The sequence below is a fragment of the Cheilinus undulatus genome, linkage group 6, assembly GCF_018320785.1.
Source record: "Cheilinus undulatus linkage group 6, ASM1832078v1, whole genome shotgun sequence".
NCBI classification, from domain to species: domain Eukaryota; kingdom Metazoa; phylum Chordata; class Actinopteri; order Labriformes; family Labridae; genus Cheilinus; species Cheilinus undulatus.
This window is the reverse complement of record NC_054870.1, coordinates 47003486-47026632: the sequence shown is the minus strand read 5'-3', so window position 1 is coordinate 47026632 and position 23147 is coordinate 47003486. Positions and strand designations below refer to the sequence as shown.

The 23147-nt window shown below is 38.1% G+C and overlaps 1 protein-coding gene across 3 annotated transcripts in view; it reads right to left on the bottom strand.

The window, feature by feature from the left end:
* Nucleotides 1-7298: 7298 nt before the first annotated feature.
* The window catches only part of map3k4 (mitogen-activated protein kinase kinase kinase 4), a 49034-nt gene continuing 33185 nt past the window's right edge, over nt 7299-23147 (bottom strand). For all 3 annotated transcript variants that reach the window (XM_041789616.1, XM_041789618.1, XM_041789617.1), the window contains 10 exons: nt 17083-17183; nt 16908-16988; nt 14765-14956; nt 14613-14683; nt 14406-14522; nt 11252-11411; nt 11030-11152; nt 10030-10136; nt 9411-9590; nt 7299-8170 (listed from right to left, as the gene is read on the bottom strand). In XM_041789616.1, the coding sequence (XP_041645550.1) occupies nt 8150-8170; nt 9411-9590; nt 10030-10136; nt 11030-11152; nt 11252-11411; nt 14406-14522; nt 14613-14683; nt 14765-14956; nt 16908-16988; nt 17083-17183 (1153 nt within the window). In that variant the 3' untranslated portion in view covers nt 7299-8149. The remainder of the gene's footprint in view (nt 8171-9410; nt 9591-10029; nt 10137-11029; nt 11153-11251; nt 11412-14405; nt 14523-14612; nt 14684-14764; nt 14957-16907; nt 16989-17082; nt 17184-23147) is intronic.

The following is a 23147-nucleotide window of genomic DNA, read 5'->3' as shown; positions in this document are numbered from 1 at the left end:
GGAAACTTGTTCAAATGCATTTTTAGCTGTGACAACAGGCCAGATATGATCTTGTGGAGTTTGGTGTGAAATAATTGCAGACGTATGATAAATGTACCAGGCCAAAGATACTGCATTAGTTCATTCAAACTCCCCTTTTTTAATGAGCTTCAGCCTTTAAATCATCAGTTATTTGCTTTATGATCTTAAGATGAAAAGATTCTTGTCATCATCAAAGTCTGGAACAAAAACCCAGTCTGGAGTCTGGAAAATAAAGTGTCAAAGCTAATGCTCAACGGCAGATAAAAATGACTCCAACTTTCCTGCAGAATGAGAAGATATTTAATAAGAAACTCAATTACATTTCCTAATTCCAGAGTAATCAGCAGCTGAGATGACTCTTTAACATTTAAGTAATTGATGAAGAATTGTTTGCATAAATGATGAAGGTGTACCCATGAGAGTGTGAAATTATCATTTTTTATACATTTATGCATGATGCATTTGTAAATGTTCTCTACTCACTTCATTCTCATTATTTGGTTCTATTCCAGAGTCCAGCTGGCTTTAGCAGTCCTTCTTAAACAGATGTGTTACAGAGACGTGATGATTGTGATAGCAGTTAATTAACTGGAAGATAACCAGAGACATTTTCTTCCACCGGAATTTAACATCTGGTGTCTAATTTTTACTGCACTTCTACTCACAACTCTCATTCTCATCTCCGTTTTGCATAAATGTCAATAAAGTCCAGTTGAACAGAGAGTTTCTGCTTTATTATAGCCTTGTTTACAGACAGTACAGTACATGTTGTCAGACTTGAGAGAGGCGTAAAAATAAACATGACATCTAACACTCCCTAAGACAACTCAGCACTCCTGATTTGACATGGTGACTGTTTTTAAAAGCTGAAGTATGATAAATGGACGCTTCCTTTATTATCTTTGGCAAAACTGAGGTCAGGATGTGAGAATATTGTCTTTGCAAAAAGGTCTTCACACCTGATCAGAGCAGGTAGAAAGGCTTAGAGGTCTTTGGAGACTATGGTGCACATTGAGATTTGATTATTAAAAATGACTTTTAGCTCACCCTTTCATCTTTTATGCTCCATTTTTAGAGCTCAGAAAGTAGTCTAATCAGACCTCTGGAGCACAAGTTCTGTCTCTACAATTAACCCTCGAAGCGTATGAAGGAAGCTCATTCACACACTACAGTGAAAATAATATATGAGCAATTTAGGTTTGATCAAAATTTCATGCCTACTCCCAGATAGCCGTGCCAGGAAGACCTCGAAAGGAAGGCAACCTAATTAGATGCCTGAACCACCCCATTAGCTCCTTTGAGACTAAGGAGCAGCGGCTCTGCCTCGAGCTCCCTCCTGATGTCCGAGCCCTTCACCTGATTTCTACAGCCTCCTACAGACTGTGCGTTTTTAACAATCTTATAAGTTTCTGGCGTGCCACCTCGTGCAACATGAATTTTATTAGACATGAAGTTTGATGTGTGCAGACTGTAGGACGAGAACTCCCACTAAACGCCACTGAATCACACGCTATGACATACACTGATATGCAAGAAATAAACGTCACTAGTGTGACCCATATCAGTGCATCATCCATCTACACTGCCATTTAAAGTGACCATTTCCACAGCACCAAAAAGGAGGACACTTTGCAGCACTTAGTGAAGCAAGAATAATTGCAACAAATAGGACTCTATTATATTCCCCGCTACAATACAATTTTGTCCATGCTACTGATGGTATCAGGATACTGTGATTCTGAGATACTCTATTCATTGAAGGACAACTTGATCCAGGACCACCCCTGGCCAAGGTGAGGCCCTAAGCAGAGCCACATCATCAGCGAAAAGCAGAAATCCTTAGGTCACCAATTGGAAAACGCTCCTCCCACCGACTGTGCCTGAGATGCTTTCTATGAAAATCATAAACAGAATCAGAGATAAGGAGCAGCACTGGTGGAGTCAGACTGGAACACACTGGGAACTTTGTACCCAGGACACAGTTCTCACTTTGGTAAGAGATCCCATTGCTTAGTGGCCCCAAGACCCCAAATTCCAACAATACCCCCCACATGACCCCCCATGGGACATGGTCGTAAGCCTTCTCCAGGTCCACAAAACACATGTAGAGTGGATGAGCAAACTCCCATGATTCCTCAAGAAGCCCTGTGAGAGTGAAGAGCCGGTCCACTGTCCCACAGCCAGGACTGAATCTGCATTGACCCTCCTGTATCCAAGGTTTGACAATTAGCCAGAGTCTCCTTTCCAGCACCCTTAGGTAGACAGGTTGTGCCCAGGTTTTTCAGATGCTTTAACATATCAAGACATTTTGGACATTGCTATGCTCCCTACTTTGGGGCAACAGTTTGGGGAAGGCCCTTTTCTATTCCAACATGACTGTGCACAAAGCAAGGACTATAAATTGATGAGTTTGGTGGGGAAGAACTTTACTGGCCTGCACAGAGCCCTGACCTTAACCCCATCGAGCCCCTTTGGGATGAACTGGAACAGAGATTGTGAGCCAGGCTTTCTTGTTCAACATCAGGGCCTGACCTCATAAATGCTCTACAGAATGAATGGGCACAAATTCCCACAGAAAACCTCAAATGTTGTGGAAAGCCTTCCAAGAAGAGTGGAGGCTGTTATAGATGCAAAAAGGGACAACTCCATTTAAAGTGCATGTCAGACAGCCAATACCAAATACCAAATTCCATATAGGGTACATCTCTCTGACAATCTGCTACTGTTTGAACATGATTGTTTAAGAGAACATTTGTTTTGTACATCAGCTGGTGAAACAATCTGAATTTTAGATTAGGGGTGAAGCATACAGAGCACCTAGTGTGAGTGTGCCCTAAAACACCATAAAGCCTACAGCGTAGATACCAGGTACGGGGGGATTTTTCTCCAAGTGCTACCTCGTTGAACAGACTAATGGCTGAAAATGGCTTCCGATTTATCCAAAAATAGCAACGAGAATGTTTGTAAAATGTGAAAAGCATCACGATTAAGTGATAACCAAAGCCTACACCTGTAATCTACAGCTCCAGTGAAACAACACAGACAATGTGAGGGGAAATTACCAACTAAAACATGAGGTGCATTAACAGTTCTCCGTTATGTAGGGGAGCTGAAATTATCTCCGCTCATGGAAAATGAAAGCAGGGGAAAAAACAAAGACATTAGTAGTATAATCTATTACAGATAACACTCTATCGACAGCCACTTAAACCCTCTGCTCTTCCTCGTTCTCCATGTTACCCCACCTTTCAAAATGAAACAGGATGGCTGCATTTTATGGAGGATTTTTAGCCCACAAGGAACAATGTGTAAGACTTCAGTTGTAATTTCTGCCAGTGTTGGAACTATCTAAGCTGGTGCAACACCAAAATGTACAGCGCCTTTAAAAAGTATTCACCCCTTTTACCCCTTTAGTAAATGTAAAAATCAATCCTGGTCGGTTTAATTAAGCTTTTATGATAAAAATGACTTAAACACCCTCTTTAATGTCAAAGTGAAAACAGATTTATACAAAGTAATGCCAATTTGATTAAAAAACAAATATGTAAGGTAAATAAGTAATGGCATAGAAAATCTCCACCTTCCAGTCAGTATTTGGTAGAGTCACCAATCACAGCTCTGAGTCTGTGTAAATATGTCTCAGTCAGGGTTGCACATCTGGACTCCGCAATTTTACTCCATTCTTCTTTGCTAAACTGCTCAAACTCTTAAAAATTTCACAGGGATCAGGTGTGAACAGCCCTTTTCAAGTCCAGCCACAAATCCTCTATTGGATTGAGGTCTGGGCTTTGACTTGACCACTCCAGAACTTTCACCTTGTTGTCTTTAAACCATTGCTGTGTAGTTTTCTCTGTGTGCTTCAGGTGTCTTTCTGGAAAATAAATCTTCTCCCAATCCGTAGTTTCTCTTGCCGACTGAATATGATTGTCCTCCAGGATTCTCTTATATCTTACTGCATTCATTTCAGTCCTCTACCTTTACAAGCCTTCCAGGGCCAGCTGCTGAGAAGCATCCCCACATCATGATGCTGCCACCACTTGACTATGGAGTCCGCCTCCACGTAAAATCTAGTCGAGGTTTAATTTGAGTTTTCTTCAATGTGGCTTTCTCTTTGACAGTCTCCCATAAAAGCTTAGAGTGTTCTTTTGTCTTCATGGTGTAATCGTAGCCAGGAATATGGATTAACCAGTGACAAGACCTTCCAGCCACATGTGTCTTATTACTACAATCACTTGACACACATCCACTGCAGTAAAACATCAAAGATCCAAACATCCAAGAAGTTGAATGCTTTTTTAAGACACTGTATCTGTAGTGAGTGAATATCCGACTGCACCGTATTAAAATATTTAAATATTCATGTTTTATTTACTAATATTTTGTGTTGTATTCATTAATTTTCAAATTTTGACTATCACCACACATTCAGTGAGAAGAAATTAACACACCACAATTAAAAAGCATGAAGTCAGTAAAACAGGAAACTTGTTCATGCCATTATTTTAAGAGGGCTAGATTACTGTAACAGTGTTTTGACAGGCCTGACTAAAAAAATCCATCAGACATCAGCCAGACTTCTAACCAACACCATGAGAGTAGAGAACAGAGTCAGAAGATTCTGAAGTCATGCTTCTGGTTTATAAAGCACCAGATGAACTTGGGCCAGTTGTCCCTATTTACATAAAATGTTAGGAAACCCTTGCTGGAGTAATTGTCACTATTGATAGACAAAGCAGTGATGCTTTATTACACAGCTTTGTTCAGTTCTTGACTGTGCTTAGTTGATTATACTCAGAAACAAAGTGCTATTCTCCGTTATGTGTCAGGGTGTTTATCCTTTTCAGGTTAGCCTTTAAATGCCTCGTAGTAATTATGTTGGTATTGTTCAGATCATTGAGCAAAAAAAAAAAAAAAAAAAAAAAAAAAAACACAGACATGTCCTTTATTATCTCTTGTTTATCTGGAAAACTATCAAAGCAGACATGAGGTGGTACGTTAGTTTTCAAGACAACACTGCCACCTAGTGGAGCTTTCTTTTATCTGAACTTCCAAGGATAAAGGCAGGATTTATAACTTGACTTCTGAGGTTTTTAAGAAGTTTGTCTTGCCTGCAGACCACTCTAAGAAAAAGGGAACAACACAGTTTTAAAAACTGTGACTGTATTCCAAAGTTTTTTTTTTTTCAAATATTATTATTGATAAATTAAAGATTTATAGATGAATATACACAGGTGCATAATAGAATCATGAAAAAGAATTCAAGAAGTGAAACTGCTATATATTTTAGATCAATAAAAGTGAAATATTTCATGACTTTGTTTTAATCCTGATAATACAGCTGCAGCCCATGAAAATTAAAATAAACCATCTCAGGCTATAAGAATACCACAAAACACCTGTCCAAAAAGGGATTTAAAATGCAGCAATGTTGACCTGGGAAATCATGCTGCTTTAGTATTTTGTTGGAGCTTCTTTTGCAAAAATCACTGCATCAATGCAACGCAGCACAGAGGCAATCAGTCCGTGGCACTGCTGGGGTGTTATGAAGCCCAGGTTGCTCTGATAGCAGCCTTCAGCTCATCTGTACTGTTGAGTCTGGTGTCTCATCTTCCTCTTGACATTTCTCCAGAGATTCTCTATGGGGTTCAGGTCAGACCAATCAAACACAGTTACACCATGGTCAGGAAAACAAGTTTCTGGTAGTTTTGGCTTCAGGTGCCAAGTCCTGCTGGAAAAGGAAACACGAATCTCCTTAAATTTTTCAGCAGATAGAAGCATGAAGCTCTCTAAAATCTCCTGGTAGACGGCTGACAGCCTTGACTCTGGACTTGATAAAAGACCAGTGGACCAACAGCAGTCGATAACATGGCACCCCAAACCATCACTGACTGTGAAAACTGAAAACACTGGATTACAAGCAGCTTGGATTCTGTGCCTCTCAGATCTTACTCCAGACTCTGGGACCTTGATCTCTAAATGAAATGTAAAAATGTAGTTTTGTCTGAAAACAGGACTATATGGACCACTCAGAACAGTCCAGTCCTTCTTCTCCTTAGCCTGGGTTTCAGGATTGGCTCGACACTTGTAGTCCATTTCCTGGACTCGTCTGTGTGTGCTGGCTCTTGATCCACTGACTCCAGCCTTAGTCCACTCCTTGTAAATCTCTCTTTAGTACTTGAATCTTCTTTTACCTTCCATGAATATGCTTTGATACAGCCTCTTGGACATTTGTTAAGTCAGCAGTCTTTCCCATGATTGTGGTTGTGTGGACCAAACCAGAGTGGGAGAATGAAGGTTTAGGAAATCTTTGTAAATTGGACTTTTCCACAATATTCTAATATTTGCAGTCATGGTTTTTATGATTTTCACGTGCTGTAATTTGTAATCATTAAAACTAAAACTAAATGTCATAAAATGTTTAAATCTGCGATAAACCTAGAATATATGGATGTGTCACTTTCTAAAGTAAATCATAGAAAAAAGAAAAAAAAAAAAACTTTTTTATATTTGATTTTCAGACTCACCCGTACCAAAAACACAAATGTAGTAAATATCATAAGAACCGGTGGAGCTAACCTGACATTATTTAAGAAGAATAGTGTTTGTTTACAGACTTCTGCAATGCACTTTCGTGCATCAAATCTATTTTCTTTAATCTGTTCCTGTTTTTGAATGAGCGTTTTAATCTTTGCCTGAGCCTGGGTGTGATACCTAAATGGCCACATGAGGGGGTCAACGAGCATATGAGCATCTCTGTCAGTGTACTGACTTAATATTGTCTGACATTTCCTGTTTGCTGTTTGTAAATGTCTGCTGTCTGAATTTGGTGTCACAAAAATGTGCGTTATTGTTTTTGCTCATTTATACAAACTTGATTGATACAGAACAGAGACCAACAATTTCCCTGCAGGGACAATAAAGTACATCTTTTCTTTTCTTAACTTTAATAAAGCTCAGAGCAGTCAGAGCTTCATAAAGCCCCTGAGATCTTTGGTATGCTCTGGACTAGAGGAGCACCAACAAATAAACCATGTCTTTTTTACTAAAAACACATGGAGAGCTACTTGGTTCACCAGCAATCAAACATGCATCTTAAATCAAGCAAAACCAGAATGTTTCTAAAAAAAAAAAAAAAAAGGAAAAAGTATGACTTACGTGAAAACAAATTCAGAGCAGAAAGGATGAAGAGAGCAACTGACATATTTATAGGGATAAATCACTGCTAATATTTGTAAGATTGGAAGAAAGTTCTAGACATTTGCTATAAAAAACGATTGGTTTATTAATATTGTTTGTACATAGCAAACACTGTAAGAGCAGCAGAGGACCAGAAGTTGTGTTGTGTGTCAGTGTGTGTGTGTTTGTGGATATCTTAATGTTCAGCAGCAGGGAGAGGGAGCAGGCCCCGTTCCTCCTCTCAGTCAGCTACGCTCCAGTCTCATGAACAGCTCCTCACCGGTACACTTGAACATTGCTCCAACTTGACATTTACTCCTCAGCAAAGGCAAAGAAAAACACATTTAAAAAATCCTTCCTAGTGCCCACGCTTGCCAACAGTGACAAGAGATAAATTAATTTGAATATTTGGATGGTGTTCATTTCATATCCAGCTTCTCCTTCCATTTGGCGAGGCTAACCACGCCTTCTTCAGCCGCAGAGAGCGGCTCAGTTCAGAGCCCTCCCTCCTCTACTCAACTGCCCCATGGGTAAACAGTTTAAAAGTGCCATAGATTTTGTTCCCCCCTCCCACTCCCTCCCATTTGTTAAAAAAAAGTATTCCTCAATGCCTTTTAAGAGGTCTCTTCACCAGTGAGAACAACATGTGGCAATAGTTACTTTAACTTTACAATATTGTTTATACAAGAATTAAAGCCACGCCTATTCTTACAGTATGTACACCCCCCGCTCATCGTTCTCCCCTCCCCCCAGTCCATGGGTACATAAAGACACAACAACCCTATAATCCATAGGTCCAGTTGTCCTCTGAAATGATTTGTATTAGTTCCTCAGTTTAACATGTGCCTTCAGCCATAACCTCTCAGCGTCCACAGTTCTGTTTTCTTTTAGTCCACAGCGTGTACAGTAGTGCTTTCCTTTGTAAACTTTACAGCCGCAGAGGAGGGTCCAATCATTCTTCATCCGTACAAACCTGAAACAGATGAGAGAAGGCAGAAAAAACCCCATCGGTTAGAATTTCTGTTTAAAAATGAACATTACAATAAGCATTTCATAAAGGAAAAATATTTCATGAAGCAAGTTTATCCCCCTATCTATTCAATTATACTAAAAATAGCAGGGGTTAATGTCCCTTTTGGGCATTCTAAAATGCCTTGGTTCAATTGTGCAGATGCAAATTTCACTGACACTGGTACAACAGCCACGATCTTCTTCTCTAAAGCACCTTGTAGGCGTTCTTGGATGTTATTGTTTTGTCCCTTATTGGCTTGTTTGGGGGCCTTAACATGCCTAAAAGTCCCAAAAACCTTCCAGAAAATTTTTCCCCTGTGGAAATTTTTATACGACAGTGGAAATGTGCAAGTCAGTTGCACAGGAGCCACACAGGGGCCCCAAACATGAGACAGGGGACTGAGTAAGAGCCACATGCATGAAACCCAGTACACACAAGTCTCAAATGAAGCATCTGATTGCCTTCAAATTTCACATATATGATCAATGTCTGCCCCTTTACACATTTAAATGTTAATTTCAAGGTTTGGCACCACCTGCTGTAAGAAGCCAGTAACACCTCTGACAGAATGTCCATTTTCTTTTAATTTCATAAGATAAATATTTTGTCTCGGCCACATCACACCAACAATTTACCATCTCACTTTGTCATACTGACACCTAATGTTGACAGTCAGTGTTATCTTATACACAAAGTGCAACATGCTCATTATTTTTTATTCAATAACAGTCTCTGATATCACTGTCAGCTGTGAGGCCTTCCATAGAGGTGTGTGCCTTTTCAGATCGTGTCCTATCAACGTAATTCATCACAGGTGGACTCCAATCAAGGTTTGCCAACATCTCAGCAATAATCTAAAGAAATGGGAGGAACCGAGGCCAAATTTCAAGTATTTTTCCAAAGGTTCTGAATAATTATGTCAATGTGACATTTCACTTTTTAAATTTTTAATAAATATGAAAAATATTCACCTTGTAAGGATAGGGCACTGAGTGTAGAAAAATGAAAATGAAAAGCTTTTTTTTCAACTGGAGTATCAGGCTGCAACATGACAAAATTTAAAAAAGTAGAGGGGTCTGAATACTTTCTATATGCTCTAGATTCTATAGAGTGTGAACAGTTTAAACATGTGAGATGTTTTGGGATAAAAAAAATTGTCGGCATCAGTGTAAAAAAACCAAACACATCAGTGCTGACTTACCTTAACAAATGGGTGGTCTAGCAGCATGCTAGCTGTCCAGCGGCGTTTGGGTTCGCTCTCCAGACAGTGACCAAGGAAGTCCTTCCCCTCTGTGCTCAGTTTCTCTGGGATGGGTGGTTTATGTCCCATGCCTACTTTGTACATGATCTGGAAGTTGTGCTCATACTCGTGCCAGGGCCGCTGCACATTGAGACAAAGAAAGAACTTAAAATTAATTTGATTTTAACTTTTCTGGATATAAGGATTTTTAAGTGGTATAAAAAGGGAAAATAAATCCATGACCACAGGCATGCAAGGAAACAGTCCAGAAAATTCAGACAAACAGCCCAAATAAAGTGGCAAACAGTCTCAGAAGTGTGCAGATGCACCCTTACATTGCTAATTCTAATCTTACATGTATTCCTTATTTGCAGTATCATATAAAAGAAAACAATTTTGTGGAAGAGAGAGTAAGAACTGAACTGATTTGAATTTATTAAATTAAATATTTGCAGCATAGAAAATTCCGTTAAGTACAACACAAACCTGCGTAGCACTTTAAAAAAAAACACTTGTAATGATGTATGACCTAAAAACCTTCATGATGCGTGTTACAGAAGATAATTCAATCTTTTCTCACCTTTCCAGTCACCATCTCAATGAGCACACAGCCTAAGCTCCAGATATCTGCTGCTCGTCCATGACCTTCACCCTTTGCTCTGGTGATGACTTCTGGTGCCATGTACGCTGATTAAAAAGACAGGAACTGGTTAACAGTGAAATAATTACAGAAATAACATAACAGCACACGTGCACATTTGAGGAAGACATTTGTGCACAATCTCATGGAACCAATAGAAAATGTTTGGTTTAAAACAGCGTTACTCAACCCTGCTCAACCACAGAGCCAAATTGTTAAAAAATATATTTGCAAGAGCCACAATCTAAGCGGTGAAAAATGTTAAAAATGTGAAAAAAGTGGCAATTTAAATAAGTTAAGGGGGCAAAATGGTCAAAAAGCAGCGAAAAGGGTGAAAAGGGGCAAAACTGGCATAAAATGCCAAATACTGGGTGAAAAGTGAAAAAAAGGGTGAGAAAAAGTGGCAAAAAAGGGCAGAAACTGGGCAGAGTGGCAAAAAGAAGTGACAAAAGCGGGCTTCAAGCAATAAAAATTGGTTTAAAGTGGAAAAAAATTGCAAATAAGGGCAATGGAAATATACAGACAAATTTAGAAGTTGACAATTAAAGCCGACTGTATAAGCGTGGGAAACAAACTGATCAGTGTGACTTGCCATTAATAATTTCTTATGTCAAAGTTTCCCTTTTGTAATGTTTTCTGGGGAATAATATTTCAAATTAAGACATAATAGAGTCACAAAAGAGCCACACGTTGAGTAACAGTGGTTTAAAACATATGAACCAGATGAATTTCAACGAAAGTGACAAACTGAGTTAGGAAATAGTGATGTTTCTGTATCATATTATTGTATAAACATTTGCAGTAACAACACAAGATAACCTATTTTTAATGAATAAGAGCAACTAAAAATGTCACCTAGAAAGGGAGTGAAGATGAAACATGAAGCCACAGTGACATCTAGTGGTGGCACAGGACTGAAACACATTATACCATCTGTTACCTGCAGTTCCCAGCGTGCTGTTCACCTCCCCTGGCATGGTGTGAGTGTTGTTTCTCAACTTGACTGAACAGCCAAAGTCACCAAGTTTAATCAGACCCGAGGATGTCAAAAAGATGTTGGCTCCTGTTTTAAATTTAGAAAGGAAGGAAAGTTGGTTATGGGATGCTGCACGACTGCACTTCAATCAAGAAAAAAATCCAGGGGAGAGTTTGTGACGCCGACCTTTAATGTCCCGGTGGACGATGCCGTGCTCATGCAGCACGTTGATGGCTGTAGTGATCTGTTTGCTGTAGAGTCTGATGACGTGCTCCTGCAGGCCGAGTCTGGACACTTCCTCCAGAGTTCCCTCATCGCAGTACTCCATGAAGATGTACATCTCTTCCTGCAGGTGAGTGCATGGAAAATTACAAACCATGTGATGTCTAAACAGTAGAGACTAATGGTAAAGTATCCAAACTTGGATTTTCCAAATCCTACAGAGGTAAAACCTGATACTCTAGTAAATATTCTGGGCTTTACACTATTTGATTACCAAAGAGCAGCCCAAAAAGATGTGTTGAAACCTTAAAGGCAAACATATTTCATTTTACCTGATCTTATGGATTTTATAAAATAAAGCAGTCAATTATTTGTGCATATTTTTAATCTTTTATTACCTTAAATCCCAAATCATAATATTAATAATAATAATAACCAGGGTCTTTATTTACACAACTGCAGAAGGTAGCAGGCTCTTTTATGAAATGGGGTTTTCTCAAAACTATTTATCAAAACAATAACTTAAATGTAACAAAATATTCTTGTTTTTTTCTAAAATCTTCTTTAAAAATGTACAAGATACAGAGTTTGGAAAACACATGCTATAATAAATCAGCTAAAAGCTGCTTTCTTCTTTTCCGAACTCTCACTTCTCATCCACTAAGAGAAATTATCCTCAACTTGTCTTTACATGTTAAATCTGAGCGGAAATTTTGAGAGGTAATCTCCAGTATCAGTAAAAAGATTCTCATGTTGATCTAAAATCAGTATAATGTTAAGGAATATTTTTGGTAAGGTTCTGAAAAGTGGATTGTATCAGGCTTTTCATCCATTTTATTTTCAGTGTGGTTAAATTCAATCTGAGTTGGGATTGTTGTTTTAAATTTTCTGATAATTCTGCCATCCTTAACCTCCTGTGTACAAGGACACAGACCTACTACCGTCATTTAATGAGTCTTTTGTCTGTTGGTGTGATGATAACCATCTCATTATAAATGTAAAGAAAACTGAGGAGACCGTGCTCAGTTGGTGATCATATCCCGCTGCTAATCCATGAAGGAAAAAAATCAACCAGGTCAGCTCCACAGGTATCTAGGTGTTTACTTAGATAACCTGTTTAGCTGGGAAACCTGTGTTAATAATTTGTATTCTTGTTTACATTAAAGGCTGTGTTTTCATATTGACTCGTGGTGTTCGGGGTCGATCATAAGATCGGGTTTTTGTTTATCAGGCTGTTTTGGAGAGCATAATCTGGTACGGTAATCTTTCAGTTCAGTTAAAATTTAAACTTGCTCGTCTGGTGCAGACCGCCATAAAGGTTGTAGGCAGTGGGGCTGGGAAATTCATCATGAATTAGATTAAATTGCATTGTGGCCTGCTGCAATTTTCAAATCGTACACAGTGCAATACCTATGAGCTGAAATGTGTCAACATATCAGTTTGATACCTTTTTTTTTGGCAGCTGAGATTTTATGCTCTACGTATTATGAAAAAGTTCAAGTCTCTTTTTTGGAATATATATATATATATTTATATATGTTTTTTTTTTTTTTTTTACAAAACTCCTACTTTTCTTCTTCTTGTGCATGTTTTTCTTATTCAGCAATTGATATCAAATTTTCTATATGCCCCAAAATCGCAATTAGATTTTTTAAAATTGATTATCCCTTGTTTAATTTATCTTCTACTGTGCTGGTTATAACAAAGACTGATTTATTGCTTGCATCTGTTGAACAACACATTAGGTGAGGAACCTAAAAATAATCGCATATCAAATAGCAATCTTGGGGAAAAAATGGAATTAGATTATTTTTGCAAAACCTTCAGCCCTAGTAGGGAGGACTGAAAACTTTTTGCTGCAGTCCATGTATGAGCAGTCTTTCTCTGGCAAGTGCAGCAAGATTTGTCTGAAACTCTACCCTGAGTATGAACTTTACCTTCTAGCAGACGATACAGACTCTTCAAATGTAAACTGAACTGCTTTACAAAGTTGTTTGTGCCCATCTCAATTATGACTTTGAACAAGGTTTCTGGAGGCTGTAGCCAGATTATGCAGTAGCATCAGGGTGTTCTCTGTTTTCTTATCTTTAACCTTTAATCTTGTATTTATTTTTTCCCTCATTAAAACTATAGTTTGTAAGCTATTTCAATAAAAACCTTGTGCAATATGGGGACGTGCGATATATGTGGGTTATGTGCATCTTGTATTGATATGTGCAGGTCTGCACCTGTGGATTATTGTTGCTATTGTTCCAATCTAACATTTATGTTATTAACTGGCTGCTTCATATGTGCAACACTTGGGAGTCCATGACAAATGTCCCTAAAGGGACGATAAAGTGTATTATATCGTATCATATCGCTCAAAGATGTGTGATTTGTCTTGTAGTGACGATAAACATAATCAGTGTGAAAATACGAAGACAAATGAGACATACTGGATTACTGACCATAGTTTCGGGAATATGAGCATATAATAGTCCATCCATTCTTTTTTCTCTGTCCTCTCTTCATTAGTAAACTGTCTCTGTCACTGGCTCGCTTCATTTATCCCTTGGTAAAATTTCCTGTCTGCTGCCTGCTCTGTGTGAGTCTGCCTTCTCTCACGAGCCTCGTCTGAGCAAAGGCTTTGATTCGCCGAGTAGCATGATGTGACAATCACTATGATAAAGTCAAGAAAAGCTACAATGTTCAAAATAGACTACTGCTGTTTAAAATGGAAACAGATGAGAATTAGCATGTATGGACCCTGTCCATAATATGGGGCCTTGTCACATTTTGACCACCAGTCTTTATTTGAAGATTTGTGGTATATCAACTATGTATTATACTATGAAATGTTATGACTTAAACCATTCCCTACAACCCCATAGAACCCATTTCTTTAAACATCTTTTTACTGGAGGTTACTCAGGACAGATATGTGTTTAGTCTACATACATTCTGTATGTTTAAGAAAAGAAATAAAATATGTGAAAAAGAAGAAAATAAAGGAGGTTGTCATATTTTCTAATTTAATTTATCTTGAAATTGTCAATAACTTGCGTTAAAATCTGCAGTTGCCACACAAAAACATGGAAAAGTTTAAGATAGGGAAAAATTAAGGAAGGCATCTTACCCGATGGAGCTCAACTCCAAAGTATCGCACCAGGTTTGGATGTTTAATGCCTTCAAATATTTTCAGCTCGTCTGCAGTCTCTTTAATTGTTTTGTGATCGTTGGGCTGGAATCGAATCTGGTTAAGAACAAAAAAATAAATTACCTGTTACCACACCTTGCAGGTCAAATATAAACACTGTTGAAGTGATCTTGCTGAACAGGTTACCTCCTTCATGGCCATCAGCTCTCCAGTGTCAACATTGATGCAGGTGTACACCTTCCCGTACTGGCCTTCACCTGTTATTGACACACAAACATTACATAACTGCCTGCTGTAAATGACTCATCATAACAAAGACAGTCAAAGAGGAGACATACCGATCTTGTTGCCCCTCTGCCACTTGAATGTCACCTTCCTGAGGCCGACATGCATGACGTTGTCGTAGGACTTTGGTGTGTGACACACTTGTCCAATGATGTTGCGCTGCTTCATAACAGCATAGCGTTTCTCCTCGAACTTTCGGATGGAGCGGCGGACGGCCTCCATGGGGCTTTGCCTTGCTGCTGTGTCTGAAAGAGGAGACAGTGGAAAGACATATGAAAAAAACATTCTCATTTGTAGGTTTAGTCAAGATACTTGGTCACTTTTCACACTTCTCAGGTTAGCAGAATGGAGAAAAACACAGACACCACCAGTGAAACTTAACTCACTCTGTAGCTTAGTTGAGTTATTTTGGTTAGATACCTTTCTCTCAAGTTCTTAGGTTTCTCAAGTCTGCAAGGAGGCAAATCGGTTTGCATCCTTTCTACATTTCCACATTGCATACCCACGTTTATGCTTATGCTTGTGCTTGAGTCTCTTGTGGAGGCTGATATCAAACGTCCCAACCCCTCTTGATTTTGGTGATTCGGTAAGGATCCGTTGAAGAGTCATTTACAGGTGCAGCTATATTCCATAAAAACATTTTCACCTTTTTTCTTTAAACCCCATACAGTAATAGTATAACATTTTCGCCTTTTTTCCCCTAAAGTGTTTATTGTTTTATTTTCTTCTTCTTAATGTTGTTGTGGTTTTTGTTATTATTTAGAGCTGTCAAGATTAATCGCATTAATCTTGATTAAATATGATCAACAGTTAGTGTTCAAACTATTTTTAAACTTGATTCATAGCATGCTTATAGCCCCTTTCGACCCCATCTGGTTAAGCCACTGCAGCTTCTTCCTGCAGCCACAGTGATGTAAAACAAGTCCACCACTGCTCCTCAATGTCTCATTTTTCACTCAAAGAGCTCACAGACAGCTCAGTGGACAATCAGAAGTCATCGAAACATTATATTATTAAAAAGTTACCTTTTTTCTGTTCCCTTATTTCTTTATCAATCCATGACAAGTTCTTTTTTCTGTGGTTAAGTTCGTCATAATCTTAGATCTACCTATAAAAGCAGGCCTGCATCCACACAGGAAGTCAGTTAGCCTTAGTTTAAAAAGCAAAAATGAAACAAGAACAATTTTAAATGCAAAATAATGGTATTTTAAAATTCAATAATAAAAAGGGTGCAATTGATTGTGATTAACCACAGAAATCGTGAGATTAATTGCAATTAGCAACTTTAATCCTATGACAGCCCTAATATTATTATTATCATCAGTATTTAGTTTTCTTGTTTTTTAGTTTTGTTGTTTATCTATGTACTTATTGTGTTTACACATTTACACTTCATGTTTTTGTTTAGATTTTTGTTTGCACTCAAACTTCACAGTGGTAATTCTTCTTAAAATCTCTGCTACTTGCCTCTGGTGGTCTGTATAGCTGTCTTTACCTTGACGTGTATTGATTTTTTCTTTTTGTTTGTTTTTTACTATCATTATTCTTCGTTATCATTACTATTACTATTATTTTTTTCTCTTCACCTCTGATCTGCTATTTCTCACAAATAAACGAAAAAAAAAGAAAATTAACTAAGAGTAAAGCAATAAGCTAAGGCCATTTTTGCACAGAGGACTCATGCTGAACTAAATTGAGTTAGTGGAGAAGTGGTTCTCAGCTGGTCACGACACAGGGCCTACCATCTACTCCTTAATGAGGAAAGGTGACCCAAATTTCTGATGTCTTTCAACCAATCAAATTCATTCTTAAAAAATGTCCCTATTTGAACCTCTGTTGCAAAACAGAGAGGCCAAGAAAGACATGTTTTAAGAGGATTTCATAGACTTTTAGCTAATTTTTTTCCAGGCACATATTCATGACCAACTTTTGGCTCCCTACACACCAGTTGAGAACCATTGTTGTAGGGAAATGGGTGCTGCCAGTATAAAAAGACAGCATTGGTGGACACAGGCCCTGAGGAGTTAAAGTAAGTCACACAAGTCTACTGTCAGGAAACAGTTTTTCAAACTCTAGGGTGTTCTACCTTATTCTGAGGAGTATCATAGAAACAAAACCAGTTAAAGTAAGACTTAAACTTATTTTCAGACCCTGATACTCCCCAATCCAATAAATCTTCTCATTCTATAATTGCACCTTTAGACTGGCTGATAAAAGTGCGGAGTTCCCAGCTTCGGCGTGCAGCGCTGTTAGGGTCTCCCTTAGGATAGGAAGGCTCTAAAAAGAAGAAATCAAAAGAGTCAAACACAGCTGAACAGGCAGATTCATGTGCAAAATGTGGATCCAGGTTCAAATCATTGAATGCACCCACCTTCTCTTTCCTCTGTGGGGCTGGAGTGACGACTCAAAGATTTGAAATGCAACTCTGCTGCAACTGTGGACAGACGGTCGTTTTCATGGAAACTGGATCCTCTGCAAGGACAAGGGAGAAATTGATACAACCATGTGCTCCATTAAAAAAACACTGATTGAGACAGGACTTAATCTGCTAAAGGATGAATTAAAAATCAACAAAAAGGGCCATCCCTTCTGCCAAGATCGTACTTTATTTTAATGCTCTAAAGATGACTAAGTGCGCTCGTGAGAAACTTCATGCACTGGTCCCTTGAGTTTTAATGTTAGCAAAACAAAGCAAAGCTATTTCAAGGCACTCTAATGAAAAGAGGCTCTTTTGATTTGCTTAGGGGATAAACATCATCTCCATCTTTTGGGAAAATGTTCTCCAATGTGTATTTAAGATAAAAAATAAAATAATCCTGACATTAACACCGTTCAATTCTCTGAGGAAAGTCAGTATTAGTGATTCAAGATGATATTAAAACTGACAAAAAACATCTGACCTTTGAAGAAAAGCAGAGATTAAACTGATTCCCAGCCTGCCTTTTGAAACCCATGAGATGTTCAGCATGCATCATACACACTTGAAAGTTAGATCTCTCCAGTGCATGTTCTGACTTCAAAAGCACACAGAAAAAAGCAAAATACTCTAACAGCAGTGAATCACCAGCATCAAAGCCAGACTGATGTTAAAAGCACTAATAAGCAGAACATCATAACCCACTCTTTCAATGAGGTAGAGTGTTTCTTTTTCATTTCACACCATGCACAACAACCACAGTCTCTACCCTTGGACAGTAACAAGGCTTCTCTAGGCTGTTTTCCTGATTTGGTGACATTCTGCAGTTTCTTAAGGATGCATTAAGACTTCTTTAATGGAAGTATTATCTTGAAACCAATTACAAATTATCTGATGGCCTTCGTCAGTGGCATGCATGTTAAAATTTAGAAAGATCTTCTCAAACAGTTTTTAGGATGGAGAAGGTCTAACACGTTTTAAATTTCTTAATATCCATGCAGTAAATGCAGCATTAGTGCACAATGTAATTATTTAGGTAGCTTTACATTTCAGGTAATATGTGGAGCATATGAGACATTTCTCATTAGTTAATTGTCTGGATCAATGCTAAATACAGATATTCAAATAAAATACATTTAGATTTAGTGATACTAGATTAAAATCTGTGATGTACAATTTGCACAGAGTAAAATAATAGTTTTGTAGTTACAATTCCACAGAAGCCCTAGGCAGACATACACTCATACATTTTATTCTATTCTGCTATGCTGTGGTAAAATGTAATTTGGTTCTTTTCTTAAGGTATCAAATTATCACTGACTTTGTCTCAAGATAATAATGCTGCTTTCCCTGTGATAAAGAGTTTACTAATCTCGATGAAATGACAGAAATTAACTTCTGCTGTCATCATTAGGGCTGAACGATTTTAGAAAATAATCTAATTGCGATTTTTTTCCCCAATATTGCAATTGTAATTTGATATGCAATTATTCCTTAACTCTCTTTTATTCCCAAACAAGGGCTGAACAATTCTTTAAAAGTGTCTAAATCTGATAATTTTGACTTGTGTAGCAAATTGGATATGAATTGTTGCATTGAAGGGTTTTTGTCATTCTTTTGTTTATAAGGAAAAGTAAAAGCATGAAGAAGGTAGGATTTTTTGTAGACAATCCAAAAAAAATGGCACCTGAATAATTCCATGATATGTCATGCAAAGCATCTCTGCTGCAATAAAAGTTTAAATCTGCTATTTTGACACAAATTTCAGGTCAAAGAAAAATTGCACCTTTTGCAATTTGAAAATTGCAGAAGGCCATATTGCGATTTAATCTAATTTTTGATTACTTGTCCAATCCTAGTCAGCATTACTCACAATTAATCAAGGTCCATAATTAGTACATACATTTTTCATTGCATGCCTCATTGTCCCTTTCAGCACACTTTGGTTTAAGCCACTGCAGCCTCTCTCTGCAGCCACAGCGATGTAACAAAGTCTCATTTCGGTTTAGAAAAAAAGTCAAAAGTCATCTGCACCTTGTGTTATCAATTATCTATCTTTTTACTGTAATAATAATTGCATAACAAGTTTGTTTTCTATGTTACGTTCATTCCATAATCTTCAGTATACCTGATGTTCCATATTTTCTTTAAAATGAAGGCAGGTCTACACCCAAACAGGAAGCTAATTATTATTTTAGATTAAGATAGTACAAATATCCAAAATGCAGAGGTGGAAAGTCATTAATTACATTTACTCAAATTACTGTAATTGAGTAGTTTTTTGGGTACTTTCTTGGGTACATTTTGAAATCAGTATTTTTACTTAAGTCTATTCTAATGAGTGTATCTGAACTTTAATTTAAGAACAGTGCTCTTGTGGGGCGCAGGTGGCTGAGTGGTTAAGGCGCGCCCTATATATGCGGATGGCCCGGGTTCGAATCTGGCCTGAGGCCCTACCGCAAGTCTCTCCCCTACTCTTGTCCCTGTTTCCGACTCCATCCATTATCCTCCTCTATCAAATAACGGTGCAAAAATGCCCAAAAATAAACCTTTAAAAAATAATAATAATTAAAAAAAAATTATAGTACTCTTGTACTTTTTTCACCTCTGTTGACTTAATGGTAGCACATAGCCAGAGAAGGATTCCACATGACATCCCAAACAGCTGTTGTATTTCACTTTATTTTAGAGGTCTGAGTTTAGCTGAAAATCCTTGTTTGAAGCTCACATTTTCATGTTGCTACTGCCAATAAGAAAAGTTCATATTGTACCGGTCACCTCCTTAGTAGCTACTAAAGCTGCACACTGCATCTGCAATATGAGTCAAAACAACTGCAATTAGATATTTTAGTTTTCATGATGATTGCTACAAGGTCTCAGTTAAACAAATCAGTAAATTTACTGCTGTGATCGAAGTAGATCTGTAATGTTGGCTTTGCATGATCATGAAAACAAATTGAGATTATCACTGTGCCATATGAAGTTTTAAGAGATCTAAAGTACAAGAAAAACAGTACAAGTTTCAAAATTGACGGTAAGATTCTAACATTTTATTTAGGAAGTATTGATAAAATGTAAGTAAAAATTAAAGGGGTATGATTAAATAAGTTTATTTTTCTCCCTACTACTTTTTGCTCATGTAAACTGAGATGCTTAAGTATTTCTCAAACGGAAGTTACTGTTTTCTTCTTGCTGTTCCCCCATTTTTGTTCTTTTAAATACTTTTTAAAATTGTCATTTACATGATCAGAATAAAGATATCAATTCAATGTAAAAAAAGGAAGCTGTAGGTCAATCAACCTTAGTCATATGGAACCACTCTGGTTTTAAGGAGTTGTGGTTGTGGCTGTCTTTCAAAGCAACAGGACAAAATCAAATTTATGCATAGATGCAGCTGTTGTAAAAATCAACGCGTAATCATATACAACAAACATGATTTCAACACCAATCAAAATGATCATGATTATTATTTTTGCCATTATTGAGCAACCCTACTCGTCACCATGAAAAAAACAGAGCAGAATACAAATGTAAGGATGCTGTTCCTCTTAAGTCTTCCGTGCAATTTTCATCTTGGTCACAAGAGTATTTTTAGTGCTGCAGTGCATCTGATAGTTGTGTGTTAGTTAGCAGATGATAAAATTTCAGGTCAAAAGACTAAGGATGTAAACAAGTTACTTCAAATCTCTTACCATAGAAAAAAATCTCTTTATCGTCATATTTTTAAGTAAATAATTTAATAATCTCTTTTACCAAGTATTGTCATGGCAAATCAGAGGGGCCTGGCTGCAGATCACTACTTTTAGATGCTCTCTCCTGCAGACCACCACTGTAAGACAACTTGAGTGGCAGAAGAAATACAAATGCATTGTGTTTTGGCAGATTTACCCAAAGTGGAGAAATATCATGGATTTTAAATGTCTGATGAAAACGAAATTACATTTTAGTCTACTTTTAGCCATCTTAGCGAGAACAAAGCTTACTTTTAGTCTGTTTTAGTCTTCAAAGATCTATTTTTGGCTAGTCTTAAGTCTGTTTTTTCTCATGGAAAAAAAGGTTCTTTTTAGTTGTAATGAAATTAGTATAAGAAACCACCTCATCAGGACAAAAGTGACTTAATTTGCCAATGAAATATTTGCCATTTTAGAAGTAGTTATGGGTGGGTAGCTTAAGCTACATAATCTGCTTTACCCGGGACCTCCACTGGGTCTATCTCAGCTTCGTCAAGGCTGCGCTGTGGTTTGACTGCGTGCTCCGCCATCTGCAAACATCCACTGTTGACATTAACACATGTGAAGCTTTTGTTCCAAACTGTAGTTTTTTTGTCCTATCGTGGATTTTTGAGCTTCTATCATGGGCAAGTAACCTATTTATGAGTAAAAATGCTTCATCAGTTAACTATAATTTGATTGGGAAGTATAATTTTGCTGTTTTTTGCTGGGCAACCAGAGCTGTTGGCAGCAAGACAGCTGCACTCTTAAGTTATGTTTTGGTCTTTTAGAGTTATTTCACAATTAAGTTGACAACATATGTTGAAACCTGTGAAAACAAAGAAGATGGATGGTCCAGGGCACTTTGAGAGAATGAACGGGAAATTTCCATCAAGAAAAACCCAAAAAAGGTGAAAAGAAGACCTTAGTCTCAACTACAACTCCTGGCTAGCTTAAAAGCTAACAACAACTGCCAGTAACTGCCACGGAGCACTGCCTGATCACCAGGAGACTACTGAATGCTACCTACTGAAATAGTATGGGGCGGTGCGTACAAACGCAGCGGCCTGGCGCTCCGTCACTAGCAGCAAAACAAAGCCCTACACTTACACACAGAACTGACAGCGTGCCCCCAGAGTTTAAATCTTTCTTGGTGAAGATAATCCGGAGAATGGGATGCTTGGAGACTGGAGGAGGACGTGGAGCAGCACGACTCCTACAGCCGTTGGGGTGGAAGCAGCGACGGCATTGTGCGAGAAGGAGAAAGCGGGCTTGCAGGCTAGGCTAAGAGTGGCCCCACACAAACCTGCCATACTGAGCATCTTCCTCCAGGGTGCCCGCTCCCTCACCAGCAGGATGGATGATGTGAGGCTGAGGATTCTAACCACCGCTTGGACCACTGTGTTGGCTGCTGGAGAGGAGACTGCCAAATGTAATTTCATTGCATTTTTACAACGCAATGACAATAAACGACCATCTATCTATTTAGATTAACTTTACCTATTCTTCCTGTCCTTCTGACCTGTTGACTACGGGCTCGGCTACGCTCCATTGTGGTGTTTTGTTGATGTAGTAAAGTGAAATATGATCTGGTATTTTACTGTAAAATTTCACCAGATGTTTAAATTGTTTTGCAAAACTTTCTGCCTTGCTTGATCTTTGGTGCACAGCGGCATGGCATCTGGCAAAACCAGAATTCCTGTGTATCTGCTGAGGAAGGCTCCAGGCTGCAAGAGCTGTGATGGAGCAAAACTGGTGGAAGCACTCCCATCAATTAAACTGAAACCTACAGGCTCCATTGGTGTGATGATGCATAGACAAGGTGAGAGTGTCTTGATGGAGGATGAGCTTTAATCTGTACAGGTCAGGTGAGTTATTTTTGGCGTAAAAGGCTTAAAGTTTGTAATAAAAATGATACTGTTATTGTTGTTCGGGTCCTTCCTAACCCACCCTATCGTAACCGTCATTGTAAACCTAACTGAAAGTGTAATCCTGTTCCAATTTGAAAGTTTTTGTGTGTATTTCTGTCCGGACAGAAGTTGGGTCTGACACCAGTGATCTGCAGAGGCAGGCGTCTGAGAGAGGTGGTCTGCAGCCATACTGTCTTGAGCTAAATAGATTTTTTTTTCTGAAGTTTAAATTACTGCAAAGTAATGCTGAATCTGCTGGCTTGTTAAAGGTAATCTTTATCATATGTTTGCATCAAGCTACCAAACTCAAATGTATCTCGGCCCCTCTGAGAGAAATCTGAAATATCTTCAAATAATTGCCAGTATAACTTTGCTGCTAAGCTTGTGTTTATAGTTAAAA